Source organism: Thalia democratica, chromosome 8 (genome assembly GCF_965202585.1).
Source record: "Thalia democratica chromosome 8, ktThaDemo2.hap1.1, whole genome shotgun sequence".
Classification (NCBI taxonomy): Eukaryota; Metazoa; Chordata; class Thaliacea; order Salpida; family Salpidae; genus Thalia; species Thalia democratica.
In genome coordinates, this window is record NC_139172.1 from 14074454 (window position 1) to 14097065 (window position 22612).

The following is a 22612-nucleotide window of genomic DNA, read 5'->3' on the forward strand; positions in this document are numbered from 1 at the left end:
TTAAATGTTCTAAAAATAATAGTAATCAGATTTTTTTTATGTTGTTCATTAAACTGTTTAGAAAGTTTAAAAAGTTTAAATACTGTTTACATAAACACACTTGCTTTGACCAGAAACTTTTTTGTTGTAAAGGGTATCGAGACATAAAAAATACATTAAACTTTATTTTGGTTTTTTGAGCTTAGTTTTAAACCAAACTTAATTTTTTTAATCTATTCACAAAAGATTTTTTATTATGAATTTTAGGAAGAAATTATTCATATTTTCTTTATTTATTTTTGTTGAATTAATTCTTATTTTTATAAAAATACGAAATCTAGCTTGCAGTAAGTGTTTAGGGAAAGCCCCATTGTAAAATCTTTATTTGTTAAAAATAAAAAAGGGTTTACTACACTGTACAAGCGTACTAATAAACTTAAAGTTGAGTCGTATGAGTAGTCATTCATAATTGCTGAGTCGGAAAATTTTTTTTTTGTTTGTTTTTAGTTAAAGAAAAGTTTATTTTTTGATAAATGTTTAATATCTTTGGGTAAGGTGGGTTAGATTAAGTAACAAATAAAAATAAAATAAATAAAATTATTAAAAAATTGCTGATTCAGCAAATATTCAAATCACTCTGAGCTTTAGGTTTAATTTCCATACAAGCAAATGAATATTTGGTATAATGTTATAAACATGCGTCAGCTTTAAAATTTTATGACAAAATTTAATAAAAATAATATTACAATATCTTAAAAGGTATCCTTGGTGTGCGACTCGATAACTAAAAGGCTCTTTGTGCACCAGGTCGTAGGGCCAAATATTTTGAGCACCTTTTTGTCGTTAAATAAACTATAATAATAACTAAAATATAACATCAATTTAGAAAAGAATTTATAGCGAAAATTCTAAATGATTATTTAAAATAGTCTTATTGTTATTCTGAAAAAATACTAGATTGTGAACAAAGTTTTTACTTACTATTAGATTCGATTTGCAGATTTCTTTATTTTTAGTTCAGATTCGTTATAAGGGAACATTTTATAAACTTAGCAGTTTTTAAGAATTATTTTAGACTGAATTGGTTTAAAAAATTCACAACTATTTAAGAACTAATATTTATAATTTACAACCACTTATACAACAAAATTTAAAATTATTTCAACTTTGCCAAATAGGTGCAATGCAATAAAAAAAAAAACAATATTAGAAAATACAGAAGGGGATACTTAAGCTTTTAAAAACCATTTCAAAGAGATACACATTACAGATTTATAGTTTATTTAATTTTGATAATGACCGAACAAAAGTCGAAACGACGTCAATATGAAATAAACTTCGAATTTGTAATGTGTATTGTGTCTCTGAAATAGTTTTTATTATTAGAAAAGCACAAAAACAAAATTTTAATTTTGATACATGCTGAAAAATTGTAAATTATACATTAAAAATAGTTTTTTATATAAATCTCCTGGTTTATAATAACAACGCAGGTCAATAATGCAAATATTGTTAATAGTTCAAATGTCATGTTCGTAGCAATAACTCGGCTCTACAAAAAAGTACAAATTATTACTCTTGGTAAGATTAAGAATTAGTGACCTTTCGAATCTAAAAACTTTAGATTCGGACAGATCCGAATCCAAATTTTATTTTCAAATTAGGATTCGTCCGGATCCGGATATGGATTTTAGTTTTAAGTTAGGATCCGGCCGGATCCGAATCGAGATCTCATTTTAGAATTAGGATCCAGCCAGATCCAAATCAGAATACTCTAATAATTGGAATCCTATAGATTTAAGTTGCTTGTAATGTAAGTACAATAACAGTTTACAAATAAAAGCTATATCATAATATTACTTATTTAGTAATAATATATTTGATCCACGTTAGAATCGTGTTAATGAATAAACTAATTTTTTTGTAAGAACAACTTATATTTAAAGCAAACGAACGTGTTGCTAAAAAATACAAAAAAATCAAGCTTTATACACAAAAACTTAGTTAAACATTTTGAAATACATGCAAGCAACATTCACAATTTACTTGTATTTTTGTATTTTGTGTTATTTAAAATCGTTAAATAGTTGACTTTAATAAATGCTTAGAGCAGAAAACAAATCACAAACAAAATTTAAATATTTTACGTTTAACTAAAGATGAAAGTTTTAATGTTACGGTAAACGAAATAGAACATTAACTTTCGTAAGTGATTATAATTATAAAACAATGTACAATTGAAAATAACATGCAGCTGTAATAAATTTAAACAAACCACCAACTATAGTAAAGGCATAAAAAAGAATTGAAGTTACAATTACAATAAAAGGGTTTTAAGTTTACTTAGGATTACGCTTTATTATTACAAAAAAGAAGTATAAATTTATTTAAGTAACTATTTAAAAACATCAAACAAACTACAATTGCAAAAGATCCAATTACACTAGAGTTGGTAAAATGGTAATTACTATCATGTCAATTAAACACTGAAGCGTAAAACCATTTTTTTGTTTTATGTTAACGATTTCACGCTTGAGTAAATATGTTACTGCTTTTCAGCAAGTCTGCTCTACACTCTGATACTTTTTTAAATAAATTTTTTTTTTTTTCAAATTGTGGCGGAAAAATAAAATCTTTTCGCTGGTTTTTAGAAGCAGTCAATTACGCTTTTGCTCATACAAATTACTGGCTTCAGAAAACTATCTTTCAAAATACACAGAAGATGGTGGTGCAGATAAATATTTCTTTGCAAAGCTGGTAAGATGTTTGTATTTAGTTTTGTTTAAGTTCTACAAAATTTAGACTTTAGCCTCTTTAGTTTCCGAATTCAAATTTTCTGTAGTAAAAACGCCACTAATTTCTGCTTTAATTTCTTCATCAGCAGAACCCTGTTGCTTGTTCTCCTGTGTAGCTGTGTTTGATTTTGTTTTAAACAAAGAATAGTAAGTTGAAAACTTCTTTGGGTCAAAATTTGTAGATGGTTATGATATTGATTTCTCTGATGGCGATATAGGAGAATCACCACTTCGATCAACCTCACAACAGATATGCATTTTACAATTTGATTTTAGCAACTCTAAAACATTATTTTAAAGATAAGAAGGGAAAGCGGAAAATCGATGAATGAAAAAAACGAAGCATGTAATAACTCATTAAATAATTACAGCTGAAGACAATCATAAGCCTGTGGAAGTATGGTTTCATTAAAGTACTTAGTACTCTGAATTACGTATCTTGGCTCTAATTTAGCTAAGAGCTCTATGAACCGCTGATCATATACAATTGAAAAATGCTTATTGTCTATAGCAACCTTATTTGTGATTTTATGATGAACTTAAAATTATGAAAAACCGAAGTTAAACACACAAGTAGACGCTAATGGAAAGATTGCTTTATTGACATTATATTAACTTACATTGGTTTTAAAATTTCAACTGCTTACTTTTTCATAACCTTGTATGTTTTACAACCTATTCAATTTTAATTTAATATTTTTTTAAACAGTTTTTAAATTTCTTTAACTATTATATTTCAATAAGCTTAAAGTTATCTACTGAATCCAAAAATTTCTGATTCGGCCTGGTCTGAATCCGAATCTTATTTTGAAATTAGGATTTCGCCGGATCCGAACCTTATTTTAAAATAAGTATTTGGCCGAATCCAGATCCGAATCTTATTTTGAAACTGGGTTCCGACCGGATCCGAGTCCAAATCTTGGGATCTGCCAGAACACTAATAATAATAATAGTAAGACTGGTCAGCGAGCTAGTTTTCTGGTCAGCGAGCTGATGTAGAGATATTTAGTCTTAGGTAGGCAAGAGCGTTTTAATTTTAATAAATTCATAAAAAATGCTAAACTATCTAGTTCATTTTAACAAAAAACTAATTTTATCTGATCTTGTTTTTTAATGCTTAGTGTATAATTAAAACTTTTTGTAAGTTGTAGCTATGACTTTTGTCTTTTATGTTGTGTACAAATCGATAATCAAAAGGTTCTTTGAACAACAAATCCCTAGACCGAACTTTTTTAGCGCTTTTCTTTTATCGTTCAAAATAAAATATATTTTATTTATTTTAAATCTTATTTTATGTGGTGAAAGTTTTTAAATTTATTTAGCTGGCTAGATCTGCATGATTGAGGGCTGGTGTTTCATCCTTCGCAATCATTGACCGGATTCTACTTAAATTCTGTTTATATTGTTCAAACAGTCATTTTCATTTCATTGGCCAGATCTAGCCTGCGAGCAGTACGTTACCCATCCATAGGTTAGGCTAGGCTGGAGCTAGAGATTAAAAAAAATCGTTTCAAAAATTAAATAATCCCCTAAGTTATTACTTTGAATTTATAAATTTAAGCAATGTTAAATGCAAAGCATACAATAATGTTGGCTGAAGCTGTAAGAATATTTGGTATTTCAATATTTGAAATATTGTTAAATTGTGTAGGATTCATAGTCTTTTTAGTTTTTTTAAGTAAGTTTGAAAATTCATTTAATTAATAAACTAACTATATCAATAATTTATAAAAAATGTTTTAAACAGTATAAAAATACATTCTCTAGATAGAGGTACTGAAATGATGAGATAAACATGCGGAACTTGTTTTTTTTTTTCATTTTTAACTTAGCCTGCATAAATTTTAGATTAGTTATTCTTTAAAAAGTTGTTGATTTTTCTTGTATAGCTTACTTTTAAAAAGTTATTGTGTACTTTTTTGTGACTTTATCTTTCTTTTGTAGTTGCTCTTGTAGAACAACAAAAACATTTGGTTCTAGGACCTGGTGCACTAAAAAACCTTTTGGTTATTGAGTCATATACATGTTGGAAACCTTTTAGCGTCTTGTCCAGGACTTGTAAAAAGGGCACCAAAAATGTGTCTACATAAATTGACTAATTTTATATAATTTTGTTTTCAAAAAAAAAAGTGTTATCATTAAAGGATAACCTATAGCCTAATTTCTTTTTGTTTGAAAAAAATGAGGTTGAAAGTATTTTTTTAAGCATATTAAGATTGTTCCTTTTTTGACATTCCAACTGATATAAATGATCATAAAAATTGAAATTTAAGTAACAAAATAGTGTAGTGCCAGTGGTAAATTATAGTTTTGTTTTTCCATTGTAAGTATTTGGTTTGCAAAAGGGTGCCAACTACTATGCCTTTTTGAAATTTTAACTGTTACTTCTCTAAAATCATGAAAACACTTAACACAGGGTTCATGCGCGTCAGGCTAAGTCAGGCTAAATCAGTTTTTATGAATAAAGTTGAAAAATGTCAGTCTAAATCAGTTTTTCTATTTAAAAGTTTGAAAATCTCAGCTTTTCTCAGTTCAAATGCTTGAAAATTTTTGATTAAAAAAAATTGAGAAATATTTTCACAATAAAATCGATATGTGAAATTATTTCCAAATAAAGATTTAGTTATTAAAGACAAAATCAGTCAGTACATATTTGTAAAAATAAATGCTTAAAACCTTTTGTTGAATCTCAAAAATGTTTTAAAGAATCTTTAATATTTTGTTTTTTAGTAGATTATATTTGTCATAATTATGAAAATTCATTAAAAAGTACAGTTTAAACATTCCAGCTTAGTTCAACAACTTAGCTGTTTGTTTAAATTCTAATACTCGTAACAATAAATAGACAATTTTTTTTTTGAAAAATATAAACATATGTTGGAAAAAACGTAAAAATAATATACCTTCTTCAATGTAAAAAAATTTTTTTTTTAACTTCTTTTGATGATATTTTCTAATAATTTCACCTAGAAACTACTTCTAGTTTTCAAAATAATCATTTTAGCTCTTTAAGATGTGCAGTTAATACCCTTTAACAAAATTAATTATACAACAACTATATGGATGTTACCTTCCAGCCCTTAATGTAATATATTACAGCTTTACATTTTTTTAAAACATATTTTAATATTTTAGGTTTGAAATTAGACAGCTACTCATCTTTCTCATGGTGGTTTGTATTTAGTCCACTTTACTGTGCAAGCGCACTTGCTTTCTACTTCACTATAATTGTATTCTTTAGAGATTGTATTGATAATGACAATAGACAAGGTGCTTTGAAAAGACTTATGTGGGCTTCACAATTCTACTTTAACTCATTTGCTTTTGTTGTAAGTTATTTTTGTTATGAGGTTTATAATTTTTTTTCTTATTTATGCCTTATAATAGATCACTAAGGGTTGCCAAAAAACCTGGAGTCTTGGAAAACCTGGAATTTGATAATTTGGGCAAAAAAAAAAACTGTAAAACCTGGAATTTGAAAAATTTTGAAGAAAAATCACTTAAAAACCTGTATTTTTTAGCAACTTTTACACATCAAGTAGTAAAATATTGACTTGACACAAGTAATCTATCTTGTAGATATTTTTTTTTGTCATCATCAAAAGTTTTTTTAATAAAAAATAATACTTTAAAGAAGCTTTAATATATTTTTTCAATTTTGTTTTACTATTTAACAAAATTGTTTACCTTAAACTTAATTCTAAACTGAAAATAGACCCTAAAACTTGTAATTTTAAATTTTGTAAACCTGAAGAAAACTTGCCAAAAGCATTTGGCAACCCTAATTAACTACTTATTACTATTTACTAAGAGTTTTTTTTCATAATCCCTTTTAAGGTACATGAAATATTGCTTAATATAGTTTTCACTTGAAAACACTCTATAATTTCTTTTAATGTAGTAACATTTTATTTCTTTTTATGTTTTCTTTAACAAAGTTATTATGGAGTATTCTTAAATTTTTATGTGTTTTTATTTAGCAATGTTTAAGTTTTTTGGTCGGAATTTAAACATATGCATGTCAAGTTAAACTTACTATGTGCTAATAAGATGTATTTTTAAGCTAAAGTATAGCTTATTCTTTAAAAGTCATATAAGTTAAAAGTTTGAATATTTTTATTTTCAACAGTCTTTACTCTGTGTCAACTTGAGTGCTTATGGAGATGACAAGGCAATGAGAACTTCACTTATCTGCTCTCCTTTGTTTATTTTCCTAGTCCTTATTCTTATCAGAATGTGCAAGTTTCAATGACAATTAATCTAAACTACCATGTTCCTATAAAAGCAATTTAGTTTATTTTAGTTTGTGAAAGTTGTTTGATATACTACATACAATTTTTTATTTTTGGACTCCTAACTTTTTATTTATTTTTAAGTGAGCTAAAAGATTTAGCACTTAAAAAAAACTTTATTTTTCACTTTTTTTGTGTCTGTAGAATGTTTTTTTTAAATTTAATTAAAAAATAGTTTCCTTAAAAAAATCATTTGATTAAATTTACTTTTTGAAAGCTATTATTGTTTATTTTGTGTATGCTTAAGAACAATCATTTTTATCACAAATGTTTTAGCTATTTTTTTCAATTTAATAAAATAGAAATCTTTATTAATGTTAACTTAAAATGCTCGAATGTTTTTTTCAGTATAAGTATTATTTAGAATGTCTTTTAAACTATAAAGCTTGTGTTTTAGTTTACTACTATTTCACATAATTTAGAAAAGTAAGTTTTTGTATTTTAAAGATTAATAAAATAATTACTTCAAATATTTTTTATAATTATAGATAGTTATGTTTTGTATAAATGAAAAAATATATACATTTACTGAATATTTTTTGAAAAATCTACTAGTTTTGTCAAGATTAGTCACGATTTTACCTAAGTAAAAACTATAATTTTTGTGTCCAAACAGTTAATATTAAAAATAAAAGATTGAGTTGAAAGTAGCAAACACATCAATGGTTGTAGTATCCATAAGAGTTCTTTAAATAAGTACTAACTAAAACTAATAAAATGGTTTGCATTTAGTCTAATAAATGTCAAGAAAATGTTTCTTATACAACTTTTTTCGGTGTAGGAGCCGATTTTGTTTTTCCAATAACAATTTTTAATGTCATTACCATTAATGAACATAAAACTTTGATGTTATTTATAAAAGAGTCAGGAATTTGCATTTCTAGTTAGAAAATTGTTTTTGCTTTAGAAAAAAAAAAAACATTTATTACTTGTTTATTAAATTTGTGGTCTAAATTTTATAAACACTAATTATTAACCAATTCCTTTTAGCTCTACAAAAGATTTAATTTTTATAATTTTTAATTTTTAGATTGCACAATATAGTGTTTGCAGTATAATTTTTATTGTTTGTTTTTTAGTCAGATAAGCAACAGACTTCGATTGATTGCATTAAATTAAATTCTATCAAATTTTCTATGCACATGATATTAGTATACTATAATTACAAAATAAATTTTAACTGAATAAAAGTTTTTGAGTTCTTCATTTAATATAGGTCACCTACAAAATCATGAATTTATACTAACACTTAATTTTTACTTTCTTTTAACGTTTGTGTTTGAAACTTGTAGAAAAATAATCAACATAATTATGTTATAGTTTTTTTTACGTGGTATCCTTACTCACACATTTTCAACCATTAGTTAATATAGTTCTTTTTAGTTTTAGTTATCTTTAAAATAAAATAAAAAGTTAATCTTTTTGGTATGTTTTTTGGAATTCTGTTAAAATCTAAATGTAAAAGTTATTTACATCAACAGTTAAAACTAGATAAAAATTGCTGCTATTGTTAAAAATTTATTCAGTGTTTAGTTTTTATAGTGATTTGTATTCTTAGTATTTTTAGTAAGGATTTAATACACTTGTTGTCTAAAGCTGGAAATAATCCATTAAAAACCTTTTAATGTATCCAGTACAAACATTTACATACTAAATACGCTAGAACTTTTGTTATAAGTTGATAAATATTACAAGCTGTTTATAAAGCTCGCACTCATTGTTTAATCAGAACTTGATTATAATAAAAACACAACTAATCAAGTGTTAAAAGAAATTAGTTGAATTAGAATAAAAGAAAAAATATTTAAATCATTAGGATATAAAACGGTTGTCTCCTATAGTTACAGGTTTTTTTTACACACGCAGCTAAAAACGCCCCCTAGCTAATTGTTTAAGTATAAAATTTAAGCAGAGTAGGATTGTTATGAGATTTTCAGAAGTAGTCATGTAATACTTTAAGTTAATTTTTTTTGTTATTTTTAGGCTGTAACTATTGTTAAAGTTGTTTAAATTTTCTTAAAGATATAAATGTTACCACAAAAAACTAAATTTGTATCAAAATGGATTTATATCAGATTATTTTCGTTTAACCATAAACATTCTTCTGTAAAAACATTAGCAATTAAGGCATTTTTTACAGTTAAGTTTTGTACTATTTGCGAGTCCTTCAGTTTTAAAAATATATTATTAAGGGAATTACAAGTTCTTAGATTTCGATCTAATTTTGTTTTATTTATAGTCATCACATATTTAAAAAACAGTACAATTTAATAATTCATTATAATAAAACAAAGAATATCATAAACTTTTTATAAACTAGTTATTTTTCAAACTCTTATAAAATATTTAAATATTTTTTTATTGAAAAAAGTTTTGATGATTTTCATAATTTGTTTTTATATAACTTTATTTGGTTTTTTTTTTATAAAAACTTTATAAATTTTTAAAATATAAATATCCGAAACATGTCTACAAATTGAAATGCAAATTAAGATTTTTCAGTTTTTACATGTAGTTATGAACGTTATATTTGGAGATCCACATTTAAGAAAACTAGCATTTACAGCAGTTGGACTTGGTGGTGCTTGTGTGCTCTTTATCGACTACATGTACCTATCTACTAGCTGTTAGTCATTTTACTGATAATATACTTTTTAATCAACTTAAAAAATTTGTTTGGTGAGAATTTCACACAAACATAAGTTGACATAAAGCAACAACCAAGAAAAGATTTAATTATAAATGTCAAGTTTAATTTATTTTAAAATGCATGGCTAAAAACATAAAAATAACTATTTTACCGGTAGTATTTTGTAGGATTCCTTGTCAGAGAAACTTTACAATGCTCAAAAACAAGTCTATAAAGTAAAATTTTAGAAGCTTACTGAAGTATTGTATATTTTTATAATTGTTTTAATCTTTTAATTGATTTAATACTGCTTGTATTAAAAGTTTACACTGGCAATACAAATAAAAGAAAGTTAATTTAGGTGAATAAAAGAATATTTTGATATAAAATTGGCTATTATTTATTAAAAACAACCATAACACAGTGTCTTTGGTTTATATTTATAAAAAAAAAGTACTTAAATTATAAAAAATACAGTATTTGTACGTACTGTGCTTATTCACTTATCCGGACACATTGGGCAATATTTTTCTGTAAACATGTCCGGATAACCAAAAATCAAAATAACTACAAAAAATTAATTTTTCATAAAATATTACAACTGCTGTTTCTATACAATGCATAATAAATAATTAAAGTGTTATAATAAATAGAAATACATAGTAATTGTAAATAAGGTATTAAAATGATAAATAATAAAACCTTAATTTTTAGTTAATTAATTTTTTCTAAGGTAGAAAAACATCAGACTTACTAACCCTCTGCAACGATATACGTTTTTGCAATATTGTTTGAGTTAAAAATCAAACAGAACTTCTATAAAATGAAAACAAAAATCAAATAAGAATTTAATTAAATATCAAAAAGCTCTGAAAGTTAAAAAAAAAAAACTACAAGTGATGTTTTAATAGCATTGTTCTTAATATTACTAAATTGACTGACTTAACGTTTACATGCAAAGGTTTTTGATAACTAAACTAGTTTAGAACAAATTTGGAATGTAATCTTTAGTAGTATTGTTACATAACATAATAACATATAACAAACAAAATTGTAGAAATGATAAAATCACTTAAAATTTTCTTACAGCATTAAGCTTAAGTATTTGTATATCATACAATAATGTTATTGAATAATTTTAAAATTTTTTTGAATTTTCCTCTGACTAAAAGTGTCCGGATAAGTGAATAAGCACTGTACTATGAATATCACTATTGAAAAGATTTCTGAAAAAGTGTAAGTTATTTAAAAGAAAAGAAGATATTTTTTTTTTTTTTCATTAAAAATAAATAGAATTATTTAAAATTAAAAAAAAAAACATTTACAGCATATACTTATAAGTAGCTTACTTATGTAAAATATTAGTTTACAACAATTAAGCTGCAGGTATCAACACTGTTGATTTTTTATAGAATTTGTAATTACAATTTTTATCTTTTCAGTTTTGTCTTTTTTAATTCATACATTACATTAGTATAGTATTTACTGTTATTATTTGTTTCTTCATTATATTTATGGTTTATTTATTTTTGTGTTTTTAAGTAAAGAGAACACACATTTGTAGCTACTTATATCTTCTATTCTTTGATGTACATATTTACATTTTTTCATTACTCTGTCAAAGTGGGCTTTTTATAGTAATGAAAAACATAATTGCTTTAAATAAGTTAATTTATTTTGTTTTTGATTCACACACTTACTTTATTTCGAACTTTTATAAATATATTTCATTAATAAATAATATTTTTATTGTTTTTATGATATGTGTTCATATTTCGGGTAGGAATCTAATATGCACATAGGGACATTTTGCACGAATGATCAAATATGCACAAAGATGCTTTTGCACGAAGACACTTTTGCTCGGGTTAAACATTTTATTCATTTTTTTACTAAGTTTTTTAATTAATTTTATTTTACTATCAATATTACCCCTAACTCTAACCCTTGGTCGATAATTTTTCTTGTTTTTTTATAATTAATTTTTAGTAGTTTTATTATGTTCTTGTTTATTTTAGATTAATTTTTTTTTAAGGCATAAACAATTTTTTTTTTCTATCACTGTGACCCCTAACCCTTACACTCGGTTGGTAACTGTTTTTTTTTCTTTTAGTTAATGTTATTTTATTTTTTTTTCTAATTTGTTTTTAATACTTAATTTTTGTAATTTTCTTATTTTTTGTTATTTATTTTTACTATCACTGTTACCCCTAACCTAACCCTTACCCTCGTTTGTTATTTTTTTTTTACTTCATTTATTTTTTACTACTGTGTAAAAATAACCTTTCGTGCAAAAGTGTCTCTTCGTGCATATTTGACCCTTCATGCAAAAGTCAGGGTTGCCACAAGGTCAGGAAAAGTCAGGAAATCAGGTTAAGTAAGGAACAAATAAAAAAAATAACAAAAGTCAGGAGAAAATGGGGGTTTTTGAAAAAACAGGAAATTTGACAAAGTTTAAAAAAAAATCAGATTTTCTCAGTTTAAATTTATAAAATTTCTTAAATTCCAAAGCCTTCAAATGGTAAATATTTAATAAAAGATCCTTTATAAACCTGCAAAACTTTTCTATTAACATATTGAACAACTACCCTACTTAAACAAGCAGTTTTTATAAGTTTTTTAGTATTGATGATCTGTTGCAAGGACACTTTCATAGTGAAACTGTGATATATACACAAAAGTTTATCTAGCATAATTTTGGAATCAAAGTGTTTTTTGTTTAAGTGAATAATTGAGTTCTTTATAATTAAGTAGTTAGTTTAGTGTTTTATATAACAAGTTGATGTGTATACTTTACCTCTATATATTTTTTTCAAAGTTGCTTAAATTTTTGAAATAAGTTATAAGAGAGAGGGGGCCAGATTAAGGAAACCATATCTTCATTAGATGAATAGGTGTAAGTGCTAATAAACAAACGGAGAAAATAAATTTTAGTACATATATTAAAAAAAACGCAGTGTTTGATTAAGTTCTTTATTGTTTTAAGGTTTTAATTGTAAAAGTTTGTTATTGTTTTAAAATTTTATTTGTGAAAGTTCGTTATTAATTTAAGGTTTTTATTATAAAAGTTTCTTATATGTTGTTTCGTTTATTTAGTTACATTTATGTTAGGCAATGCTAAAAATTAAGTCTTTTTTCAGACAAGCTGTGTTTGTAAGGTAATAATACAAGTATTTTGCTGATAGAGCTGTTAATAGCAAGTACATCAATCATACACGGATGGTTTAAGTGATATAATGGAAGTTTGATGATTGAATTCAGCAAAAAAAAACTGTTGTTTTAACCTGTATTAAAGTTAGATTGAAATCTACATAGCAATTAGTTAATTTATGATTTAATTATTAGATTATTTATTTTAGAATAATTTAAAATAAGACTTCGATTTAGAAAGGTCAGGAAAATTTTAGTAAAAAGTCAGGAAATATTTCTCAGCTTGGTCTGTGGCAACCATGAAAAGTGTCTTCGTGCATAGTTGACCTGTTCCCTCATATTTTAGTTTAATGAATTTAATAGATAGGTAACCTGCAAATTTAGATTATTGATAGTATTTTTTTAAATTGATATTAACTTAAGATATAGGGAAATGATGATCTATAGAATTAATTTTAATAATTTATCATCTAATTTTAAAATACCAGGTTTAACTCACGAAAAGTGTATAATAATTTATTTTTGAAATTCGTTTTAACTTTCTATCAATTATTTTCATGTAAAAATTTATTAAGTAAATTAATATCAGTACAATCTAAGTTTATATAATAAAGTGTAGTCAAAAAATTAAGTAAAGATAGTTGTATTAACAATAATTCTATAAAATTAAAAGCTTATAAAATATAAAACAAGGTCTAAATGATTAATTAGAATTCTTAATCAATAACTTAAGAAATATCAATAAATATAAATACTATAAACTATAAATATATAGTTTTAAAAAGTAAATTAGTTTCCGTTTTTATAAGATGTTCTTTCAAACTTAGATTAAAACGTAGTGTAATTTAAAGGTTATCTTAAGTCTAATACAGTCTATAAGTTTCAATGCAGCAATAATCATCCTTTATATTGGATTTAATTTTAAATTACAAGTTATGTATAAATGAGTATCTTAGTCGTACAACAAAAGTTTCCGATCATATTGTAAGTTTTAGTGTTTTCAAGAAAAAAAGGATAAAAACTAATCAATATTTTTTTTAAAAGGACGTAGTACTCAATTACATCATTTATAACAAAAAAAAATTAATGAATTTTTAGTTATAGAAAACAACTGTTTTGTTATGTCACTATAAATTAATTTAAGTATCAATTAATTTTTTTTTTTCTCTTTAACCGTATTTAAGCTCTAAAAATTTATTTTTATTGATTAAATGTGTAAACTATTTTATAGGGGACCACCTTAAACAACCTTATTGCCAAAAACCGTTTAAGCTGTTGCTTGATCATGAAAAAGGTTGTCAATTGCTTGGAGGAAAACCAATAGTAATGAAGACACTGAACCTAGATAATGTCAGTATCACTGAGCAAGTTGCCAAGGTAAATAAATTACACAATTTTTTCAACTTTTTTTGTTCAAAGTTATGGTATTTAAGCTAACCATTATCTGTGCACACTAACCTGCTTCAGAAATATCTGTGCACCCTAAGTTGTAACTCAGTAAAACATTAGTGGAAGGAACAAGTAAGTCATTAAAACATTTTGAATTTAGAGTTTAATAAACTTATACTTCTACCAGGGTTGCTAATCTTCAAAGCGAAAATTAAACTTTGTAACCAAATTAGTAAGAGCCAAAAACTGAAAAAGTACTTGAATCAAGTTTGTATACCTGAAGAAAAATTATACAACTGTCAATATTTAAATAAAACAAAAAAATTCAAGGACAAAAAAAAAGTTTATGTAATTCGTAAAAACTAGCCTGAAGTCTAAACAGTTCTGAGTTTCTTCTAAAATTCCTTACTAGTTTGGGTTTTAAAAGATACTCCAAAATATTTCAGACTAGCCTGAGTTATTCTAATAGCAGATCAAAGTTATATTTAATTACTAAATTAGATAATGATTAGTGTCTGTCTTATATAGAAATATTCAGTAAAATAAAAATTGAAGAACAATATAGTTTTTTTCAATCTCATAATATTAAAAAAAGTTTTTTTTTGGTAGTGTAAGCTAAGTTATAATTATAAAATATAAGATTTTCAAAAATTACGGAATATTAACTATATAGTCAGAAACACAGGACAAAAAATTCAATAAACTCGATATTTTTTAGATATTAAGCATAAATCATAAATGCTCATTATTAGAGTACAAAGCTAACAAAAGTTAAATTTTTTAAAACTTATACAGTAACAAATTAATCATATAGTAAACAAAAAAGTAATAAACGACAAAAGCAATTAGTAACAGTTAAACTAATTGGATTAACTTAGAATTAATCTATATTAGTGAAGACACTTTGCATTTTTTTAAGGGGTGCGGAAAATTTACAGGTATTTATAAAAGTCGTCAATTTTGTATTTTTAAAACTAATATAGCATAGTACTGCAGTTACAACAAACTGTTTGTTAACAAAGGTTTCTATGTTAACACGTTCCCATTATTTATGCTTTTTATTAGTACAATCACTATTTGCTTGTAAATTCAGAAGAGCTTCTTTTAAGCACAGTTGGCTTCCTTGCCTGTCTTAAGCTTGCTTTCTCTTTCCAAAACAACTTATTTCGTAGTCTGTGTTCTCTTGTTTTATTTAATTAATTAGAAAGCTCAATTGATTTGGTATATTAAATATAATTTCTGTTTACAAGTTTGTAGTTGAATGTTGTTTTGTGTGCAGAATTTCTCTTGTTTGTCCGGCTAGCAATTAATCCAATGTGTGTTGTGGTCTCGTTGTTTGTGTTAACTTTTGTCTCGTAACTTACATTTTCTGTTCTTGAGATGCCACTTTTTAGTGGATACGTGACTTGGTCCTTGAAGTTGCAGGATTTATTTTGTTTTTCTTTTTTGCGTATTACTTTTATATCATTATCATTTTTATTTTTCAATGTTAGAATTACAGCTGTATCTTAGCTTGATGCAGTTTTTATTCACGTACTTACTTATTTAGTTTCTTTGTTGAAGTGCTTTTTAATAAATTTAACAATTTTTTTCCAATATTTCTGCTTACTGACCTGCAGTAGGGTGGTTTGATACAATTCATCATTTTTTTGTAGTTGCTTTTATTTCAAACTGTTTACCTGGTGTCGTATTTATATCGATTTAATTTTAATGCATAACTATTTCTTTATAGTTTTTAATAGTTCGTTGTTTCTAGAGTTTTTAGTCACTCTATATTTCGAATTTTTTGAGAATAACTGTGGGCTGATATGAGCTTTCGTTTACAGATTGGTTCAATCCACCATACTTCAGATCAATCAGCACAAATATTAAAAAACACAATTTTTTTAATATAATTTATAATTATGATCTAGTTAATTATCCTCTTTATTAAGTATAAGCTAAATAATTTTTATTATAACTTTGTTTTTGAGCTCGAGTATTTGACAAAAATTAAATACGTTATTTTATTAGCTACAGCTTAGAGTGAAAGGTAACAGAAGAAAAGGAACTATTCATACGAAGTCAACAAAAAACTTATTAAATGAGTTGGTTATTTGTTTACTTTGTTTTATATATTTTGATTAATTACTGTCCCAATATAATATTTTTTTATATTTTTTAAAGATTATTAAATTAATATGCTTTTTTAAGTTGTCTGTTCAAAACTATTTCAATAAAAGTAAAAAAAAAGTTATTAGCAGACTTTATACTTTAAAATTTGTGCGTTATAAAAAAAAAACGATTCAGTATATTTTGTGTAGAATATACACTGTAGATTGATAAGTGGAAAATTTCTTAATCAAAGTTTGTTTTTGTAGTCTTAATTTTACTTAATTAAATATTATTGTCAAAATGTCAGGATTTTTTAATAAAAATGCTATAAAATTTCTGATTTAATGAAAGAAATATGAGAATCAGTTTTATTATTTTAGATAGATTGTTTATTTATGATTTTTTTTTCTAAAAAAATCACTTGGTTTTTTTAGCCCAGCACTCTTAAAGTAAAATTAAGATTAAATCTGTACATGTTACATGACAATTCAAGCTCACACAACTACTTTTATTTTCTAGAGGCCAAGTATAATAAAGTCATTTGATTAAAAAGAATATATTAAAATGTTCATTTACTAATAGTCTGTGCCCTTACAACCAAACTAATAGGTCAACTTGTTTCAATTGGTTATAATCTCAATTGGTTTGCCAACCAGTAAGTTTTAGGAAAACTTCAGTCTAAATCATGGCATGTCCGTATAAAATTGAAAAACTTTGGGTACTGACCCTGTTTTTAATTTAACTCAGTAACTATTGGTTATATAAATTTATCTATTGCTAATAAAGGATTTTTTTTAGTATAAAATATTAAATTTCAAACTTTTACATTAATAACTTTTTCTTTGAAAGTATAAGTTTAATGTTACCTTCTATCTTAAACTAATTTTAATATTTTTATCCATAGAAAAGGTTCTTTAAATAGTAGTAACTAATATAATGTTGTATACTAAACAATAAAAAATAAAATTTATAAGCAACATATTATTTTATCCGAAAAAAAAGGTTCCTTAGATAATAGTTACAAATATAATGTTGTATACTGAACAATAAAAAATACAATTTATAAGCAACATATAAAGTTTTTTTTATAAAATCGGTTTAAAAGTGTTTAGCCAGTTAATACTATATAATATATATTTTAATCATATCTTTTCTTTAAACATATTTAATTCATTTTATTTTATGCTGTTATAAACACTGGCCGAAAAATTTTACACTACTTTAATTATAAAAATATGTTTAATTTTTTCCCGTTAAGTTGAAAATTTCAAACTATTTCTTAGTTGATTTTTTTTTCAGGGATTGGAATCTTAACTACGCAGTGATGCGAGTCGAATCTGGAAAAAGTTCTTGGAATATTTGGCTTCACCCGAGCATTGACGAAGAAACCAATACATCTCTAGATTCTTTAGAAAGTACTTTACAAGAAAATTCTGAAGTAAAAACATTAGAAGAAAGCATTGTTCAAAATCAACCAGAACAAACTAAAAGCTAAAAATCAAGTGTTTTAGTGTTATGATATTAGTTAACATAATATAATTTATTATAAGAATGTATGTTACAATCATTATATTTTTCATAGATATATGTTTAGATAATAAACTTTTTTGATATTATTTAGTTAATTTTATAAAATAACTCATTTATTTCTAGTATTTAATCAACAACTAGATTTTTTTTGATTTTATTATACATAATGTTTATACGTTCTTATAAACGTGAAGGTTTTACTATATATATATATATATAGGTTTTTATGAAACTTGAGTGTTATAGTTTACTATTTATTTGTGAAAGCTTTTATTAAAGTATCTTATTTAATGCTACATTCGTTGACGTGACAAAAATCACTAAAACACCTATAAGAACCTGGAATTTTAAACTTAATTTACATGTAAAGTAACAAAGTTTCATTTAAATATGAAAAATATATCATAATGACAAAAAAAAATAGTATTATTTAGAATTTTTTCATTAAAAAACACATTTAAAGTAGCTTTTTAGTATCTATCAAAATTTTTAAAGTTAATTTAGACTTTTTTTTTTCTTTTGTTTAATTTCACTAGAACATTAAACTAGTTTTAAAAAACCTTGAAGTTTAGAAAAGCAGGAAGAAACTTACAAAAAACCTTTGGAAACCCTGTCTTCTTGATTTTCAAAGAAGATATTGCAAAAAGTATTAATATTCTAAATAGGGCAAAGCTTTTTTTTAATTAACAAAATAATATGTAATAATTTTTTTTAATTATTTAGAAGTATTAAACTCATAATTTGCCTTAAGTTATAATGTAAGGTAGAGCGTATTAAGGTTGTAAGTTTTAGATATACAACATGAAAGATCAATTTTAAAATCAAAACAACTGTTTTTGTATGCAAATACTTTATTGACTTTTAGCTGATTATAAAAAATAAAAACAGTAAAAATACCTTAGCAGTTTGACTTTTTACAGCTATTTCATATTCTATGAGCAGTGAAACAACGTAAGTCAATGAAGTATTTGCGTGCAAAACAAAAAGTTGTTTCTTAAATTGAAATAAAAAAATTGAGTAATATTTAGAAGAATTGAGTAATATTTAAGTGTAACTTAAATTTATTTATATAAGATTTTGTTAACGATTAGATGGTTTAGGGTACAGACGTATGGCACTGTAGACTGAAAAAAGCGAGGGGTCAAATAACCATTGACGATTTTAGTTACCAAAAAATCAAACCAACTTACATATTTACAACCAAGTTAAAGCATTACAAATCAATTATAGATAGTTGATAGAACTTGATTTGTTGTTTTTAAAACTGAATTTGTTTATTTTCTGCTACCAGTATTTCGTAAATTGTATAAATTTAATTTTCAGTTCGAAGATTAATTAATTTATTCATGATTTTTTTCAAAAACTTCACAAAAATACCTGAATTAAATTATTGTTATTTATCATTTATTTCTATTAATTTTTAAATTTTTTAAATATTAAACGTTTAATTGTTGAAATAATTAGAGATCTCTACTTTTAAAAGGATTTCTGAATATATTTAATTTTCAAAAGTTTATTCTGCAAACAAAAAAATCTCTATATATCTTAACTAATTGCTTATGTAACAACCCATTTTTTATGACTTTTATATATTTTTTTCAAACTTTTTAGTTTTATAAACGTTGACTTTGAGCAAAAAAATGCTTCCAAAATAAACTTTTAGTTTATTTTATAGTTTTAATCGTAAATAACTTATGTTCTTTAAAAACTCTATTTTTTTAAATATTGTTTAACCTAAAAAATTAATATTTTTCAAAAAAAAAAAAGAAGCCTACAAAATACTGCTTTTAAAAACCTAAAAAAATACGCCTAAAAAACAGAATCTGCTGTAAATTTCTTTTAAGTTTTATATATATGTGGCTATAGTTTAAGACAAAATCAAGTGAAATTTTTAGCAATATATTCTCCTATTCCCCTTAAAACACCTGGAGTTGTTTAAAAGAATAAAAAGCATCAGTTTTAAAAGCATATGTTTTTTAAGAATTCTATACAAAATCAAGAAAAGTGGTAAAAAAACCCAAATATAATAGGTATTACAAGTACTAATGTAGAGTCTTATCACGTATTGAATTTAAAAGTTATACAGTACACTTGAAAAATAAATCAAAAATTAGCCGTATTTTAATTTGCCTAATTCGTTGAGCGGAAAAAAAGAGAGTTGAAAACGGTTAATCTAATTCTAATCAAATATTGTCACTTGGTTTGGTTTTCTAGTCACAAAAAAGGTCAACGACCGCTTGCCTATCCACCATGTGTAAAAAATTTACTTTTTATAATGTGTAAGCATCAGCAGCATTTAATTGAGACAAATTTAGGTCGTATGGAGTATCTTATGTGTAGCACTTTTAATTTTGAAGAAAAGTTGATAAATCAAACTTTTATACTTCAGAGACTTTTATATTTATTTAAAATATGTTAGGCTAATTTGATCCATGAAATATTACACGTGTAAAATTTCGCAGTATCGATTCAATATTGTTAATACTAATTTTATAGATATGGGACAAGTTTGGTTTATAGAACTCCAGCTTAGGACTGATATATACTACAATTAGTTTTGTCAGAATGTTTACTGTAATGTTTATGTTAAGTGTTTAATGAATATAACTTTTAAAGATATCTATTTTATCCTTTTAAATATATTTGATATTCTTGTCGTTATAGTAGTGAAAGCACTAAGTTATTTATATTTCAGGCTTATATCAGTAATTTTAAGCTTTTAAAATTAGTAATTAATGATTTTTTTTTGCTACTAAATTTTACCGGAGTTCCTAAAGCATTTGTACAAAAATTTCTAAATATTAGTAGGTAAAAATAGTTCTAATGGTTACATTGCTTTTCAAACTACGACACTTTAAAGTGTTATAGAAAGATTTTAAGTTATTTTTTATAGTAACTAGGAATTAAAAAAATATATTAGCATGTCTACTTTATTGTACGTTAGATTTTGATGCTAAAAAAACTGAAAAAAAATATATTAACTAAAAGTAGCACCATTTTTGTGTCTTTTATCACTTCTTTAAGTCATAAAAAAACAGATTGAAAAAAAACAATATTTTTTAATAAATAAAATTAAGTTGGAAAATATTGAAATACTTACTATAAAAGATAAGTAGCAAAAATTCAGAGTTTAAATTTTGTAGTTTGAACTGTCTAAATTTGATTCGTTGTTACAATTTAAATAAAAAAGTTGGATTAGAATAGAATCATAATTGTAACGCTTGGTAGTTCTTCAATTTATTCAAAAAATTTCAATTCTGTAAGTTTTCTTTAATTAAAAATTTATTTATTTTCTATAATTAATATTTTTTGTTAAGTATTTTATGTTTTTGTGCAATTGTTTAATGAGACAAGTATGTGGTCTAAACTTCAACAATTAACATTAAGCAATTATACATAAATTTATAACAATTTTGTATACGTTTCGACTAACGGATTTTGATATTACAATACTAAATTTCTACTTCATTAAAACATCAAGATTTTTTTATTGTGGTGATAAACCTTTTTAAACTATATAATGTTGATTGAGCGACAAGAAAAAAACGCTTATAATAACTGATCCCAGGACCTGGTGTACGAAAAAACATTTCGGTTACTGAGTCGTACACTACTTACATACAGTTTAATGTCTTATCAGGACAAAAAATGTACTAGAAAAAGTCCTACATAATTACTTATTTTATTCATGCGACCAAACTTAACTATATACTTGATGGTTATAAATTCTTACTGTTTGTATTTCTAACTTCATTTTCAATAAAAAAAACTGTAAAATAATAAATTACACTCTCGAGATCGTTATCAAAGTTTATAATAATTCAAATACAAGACTGATTTTTTTTCTAATTTTAATTCTGTCTAACACATTAACTTCTTTTTAAAAATTTTATAGTAAATATAGTTTTAAAAAATGAGAAGTTTATTAGCTTTATAACTTTAGGCGAGTTTACTTAATAATATTTTTAGCAAACCTCTTTAATAATTGTAAGATAATTGTAGTAAAGATAATTGTAAGATAAAATTATTATAATGTTTTTTTATTTCAAGTAAAATTATAATTTTGTATTATTTATATTTTTTATTATTACACTCTTCTGTTTATACTTTTGTTTTGTTTCAACAAAAAGTTGTTCTTGTTTTTGTTAAAAAAGCAGTTTTAATACCCTCACTACATCAAAATCTGATACTACCTACACTCAAAATAGATACTCTTTTATTACTACTCCATTTTCTAGCTTACACTTTATCAGCCTTAACATTGTTTTATATGTTTAAGACGGGTAGCTGTCAAATTTGCACGAGCGTACCAAATTGCACGAAGATACTTTTGCACGAAAACACTTTTGTACGAAGGGTCACTTTTGCACGAAGACAATTTTGCACGGGGACATTTTTGCACGGGTTGAATTTTTCTTTTTTTTTATTAATTTTAATTTAATGTTTTTTACTTTTTAATTTATTTTTTTTTACTACAACTGTTACCCCTAACCCTTACCCTCATTCGGTAATTTTTAAATTGATTATTAATTTTTGATCTTTTACTACTATACTGTTACGCCTAATACTTGGTCGGTGGTAGCTTTTTTTTTAACTAATTATTTTTTTTAAACTTTTTTTTTTAATTTTTATTGATTATTTTTTTATTTTTAATATCACTGTTACCCCTAACACTTACCCTCGGTCATTAACTTTTTTTTCCTTTGTTATTTTTTTAATATATCTTTCAATTTTTTTTTCTGTTTTTTTTACTT

At 24.5% G+C, this 22612-nt stretch overlaps 1 protein-coding gene and 1 long non-coding RNA gene across 2 annotated transcripts; both read left to right on the top strand.

Annotated features, from left to right (window-relative positions):
• The first annotated feature begins 4358 nt into the window (after positions 1–4358).
• On the top strand, positions 4359–7233 carry LOC145842781 (uncharacterized). Its single transcript, XR_014370215.1, has 3 exons — positions 4359–4452; positions 5910–6103; positions 6904–7233. It is a non-coding gene; the product is annotated as an uncharacterized LOC145842781 (long non-coding RNA).
• Positions 7234–9573: 2340 nt separating this feature from the next.
• On the top strand, positions 9574–17823 carry LOC145842920 (uncharacterized). The gene is made up of 4 exons (XM_082950396.1): positions 9574–9692; positions 14077–14222; positions 16248–16321; positions 17628–17823. The coding sequence occupies exons 1-4, from the start codon at positions 9584–9586 to the stop codon at positions 17821–17823; spliced, it is 525 nt and encodes a 174-aa protein (XP_082806522.1). The 5' UTR covers positions 9574–9583.
• The last annotated feature ends 4789 nt before the right edge of the window (positions 17824–22612 follow it).

What these genes read in the sequence shown, in the direction of transcription:
- LOC145842920 (XM_082950396.1), top strand. Translation starts at nt 9,584, where the DNA reads ATGAACGTTATATTTGGAGATCCACATTTAAGAAAACTAGCATTTACA. An exon ending in CATGTACCTATCTACTAGCT is followed by an intron (nt 9,693 to 14,076) that starts GTTAGTCATTTT and finishes ACTATTTTATAG; the next exon opens with GGGACCACCTTAAACAACCT. An exon ending in TCACTGAGCAAGTTGCCAAG is followed by an intron (nt 14,223 to 16,247) that starts GTAAATAAATTA and finishes TTATTTTATTAG; the next exon opens with CTACAGCTTAGAGTGAAAGG.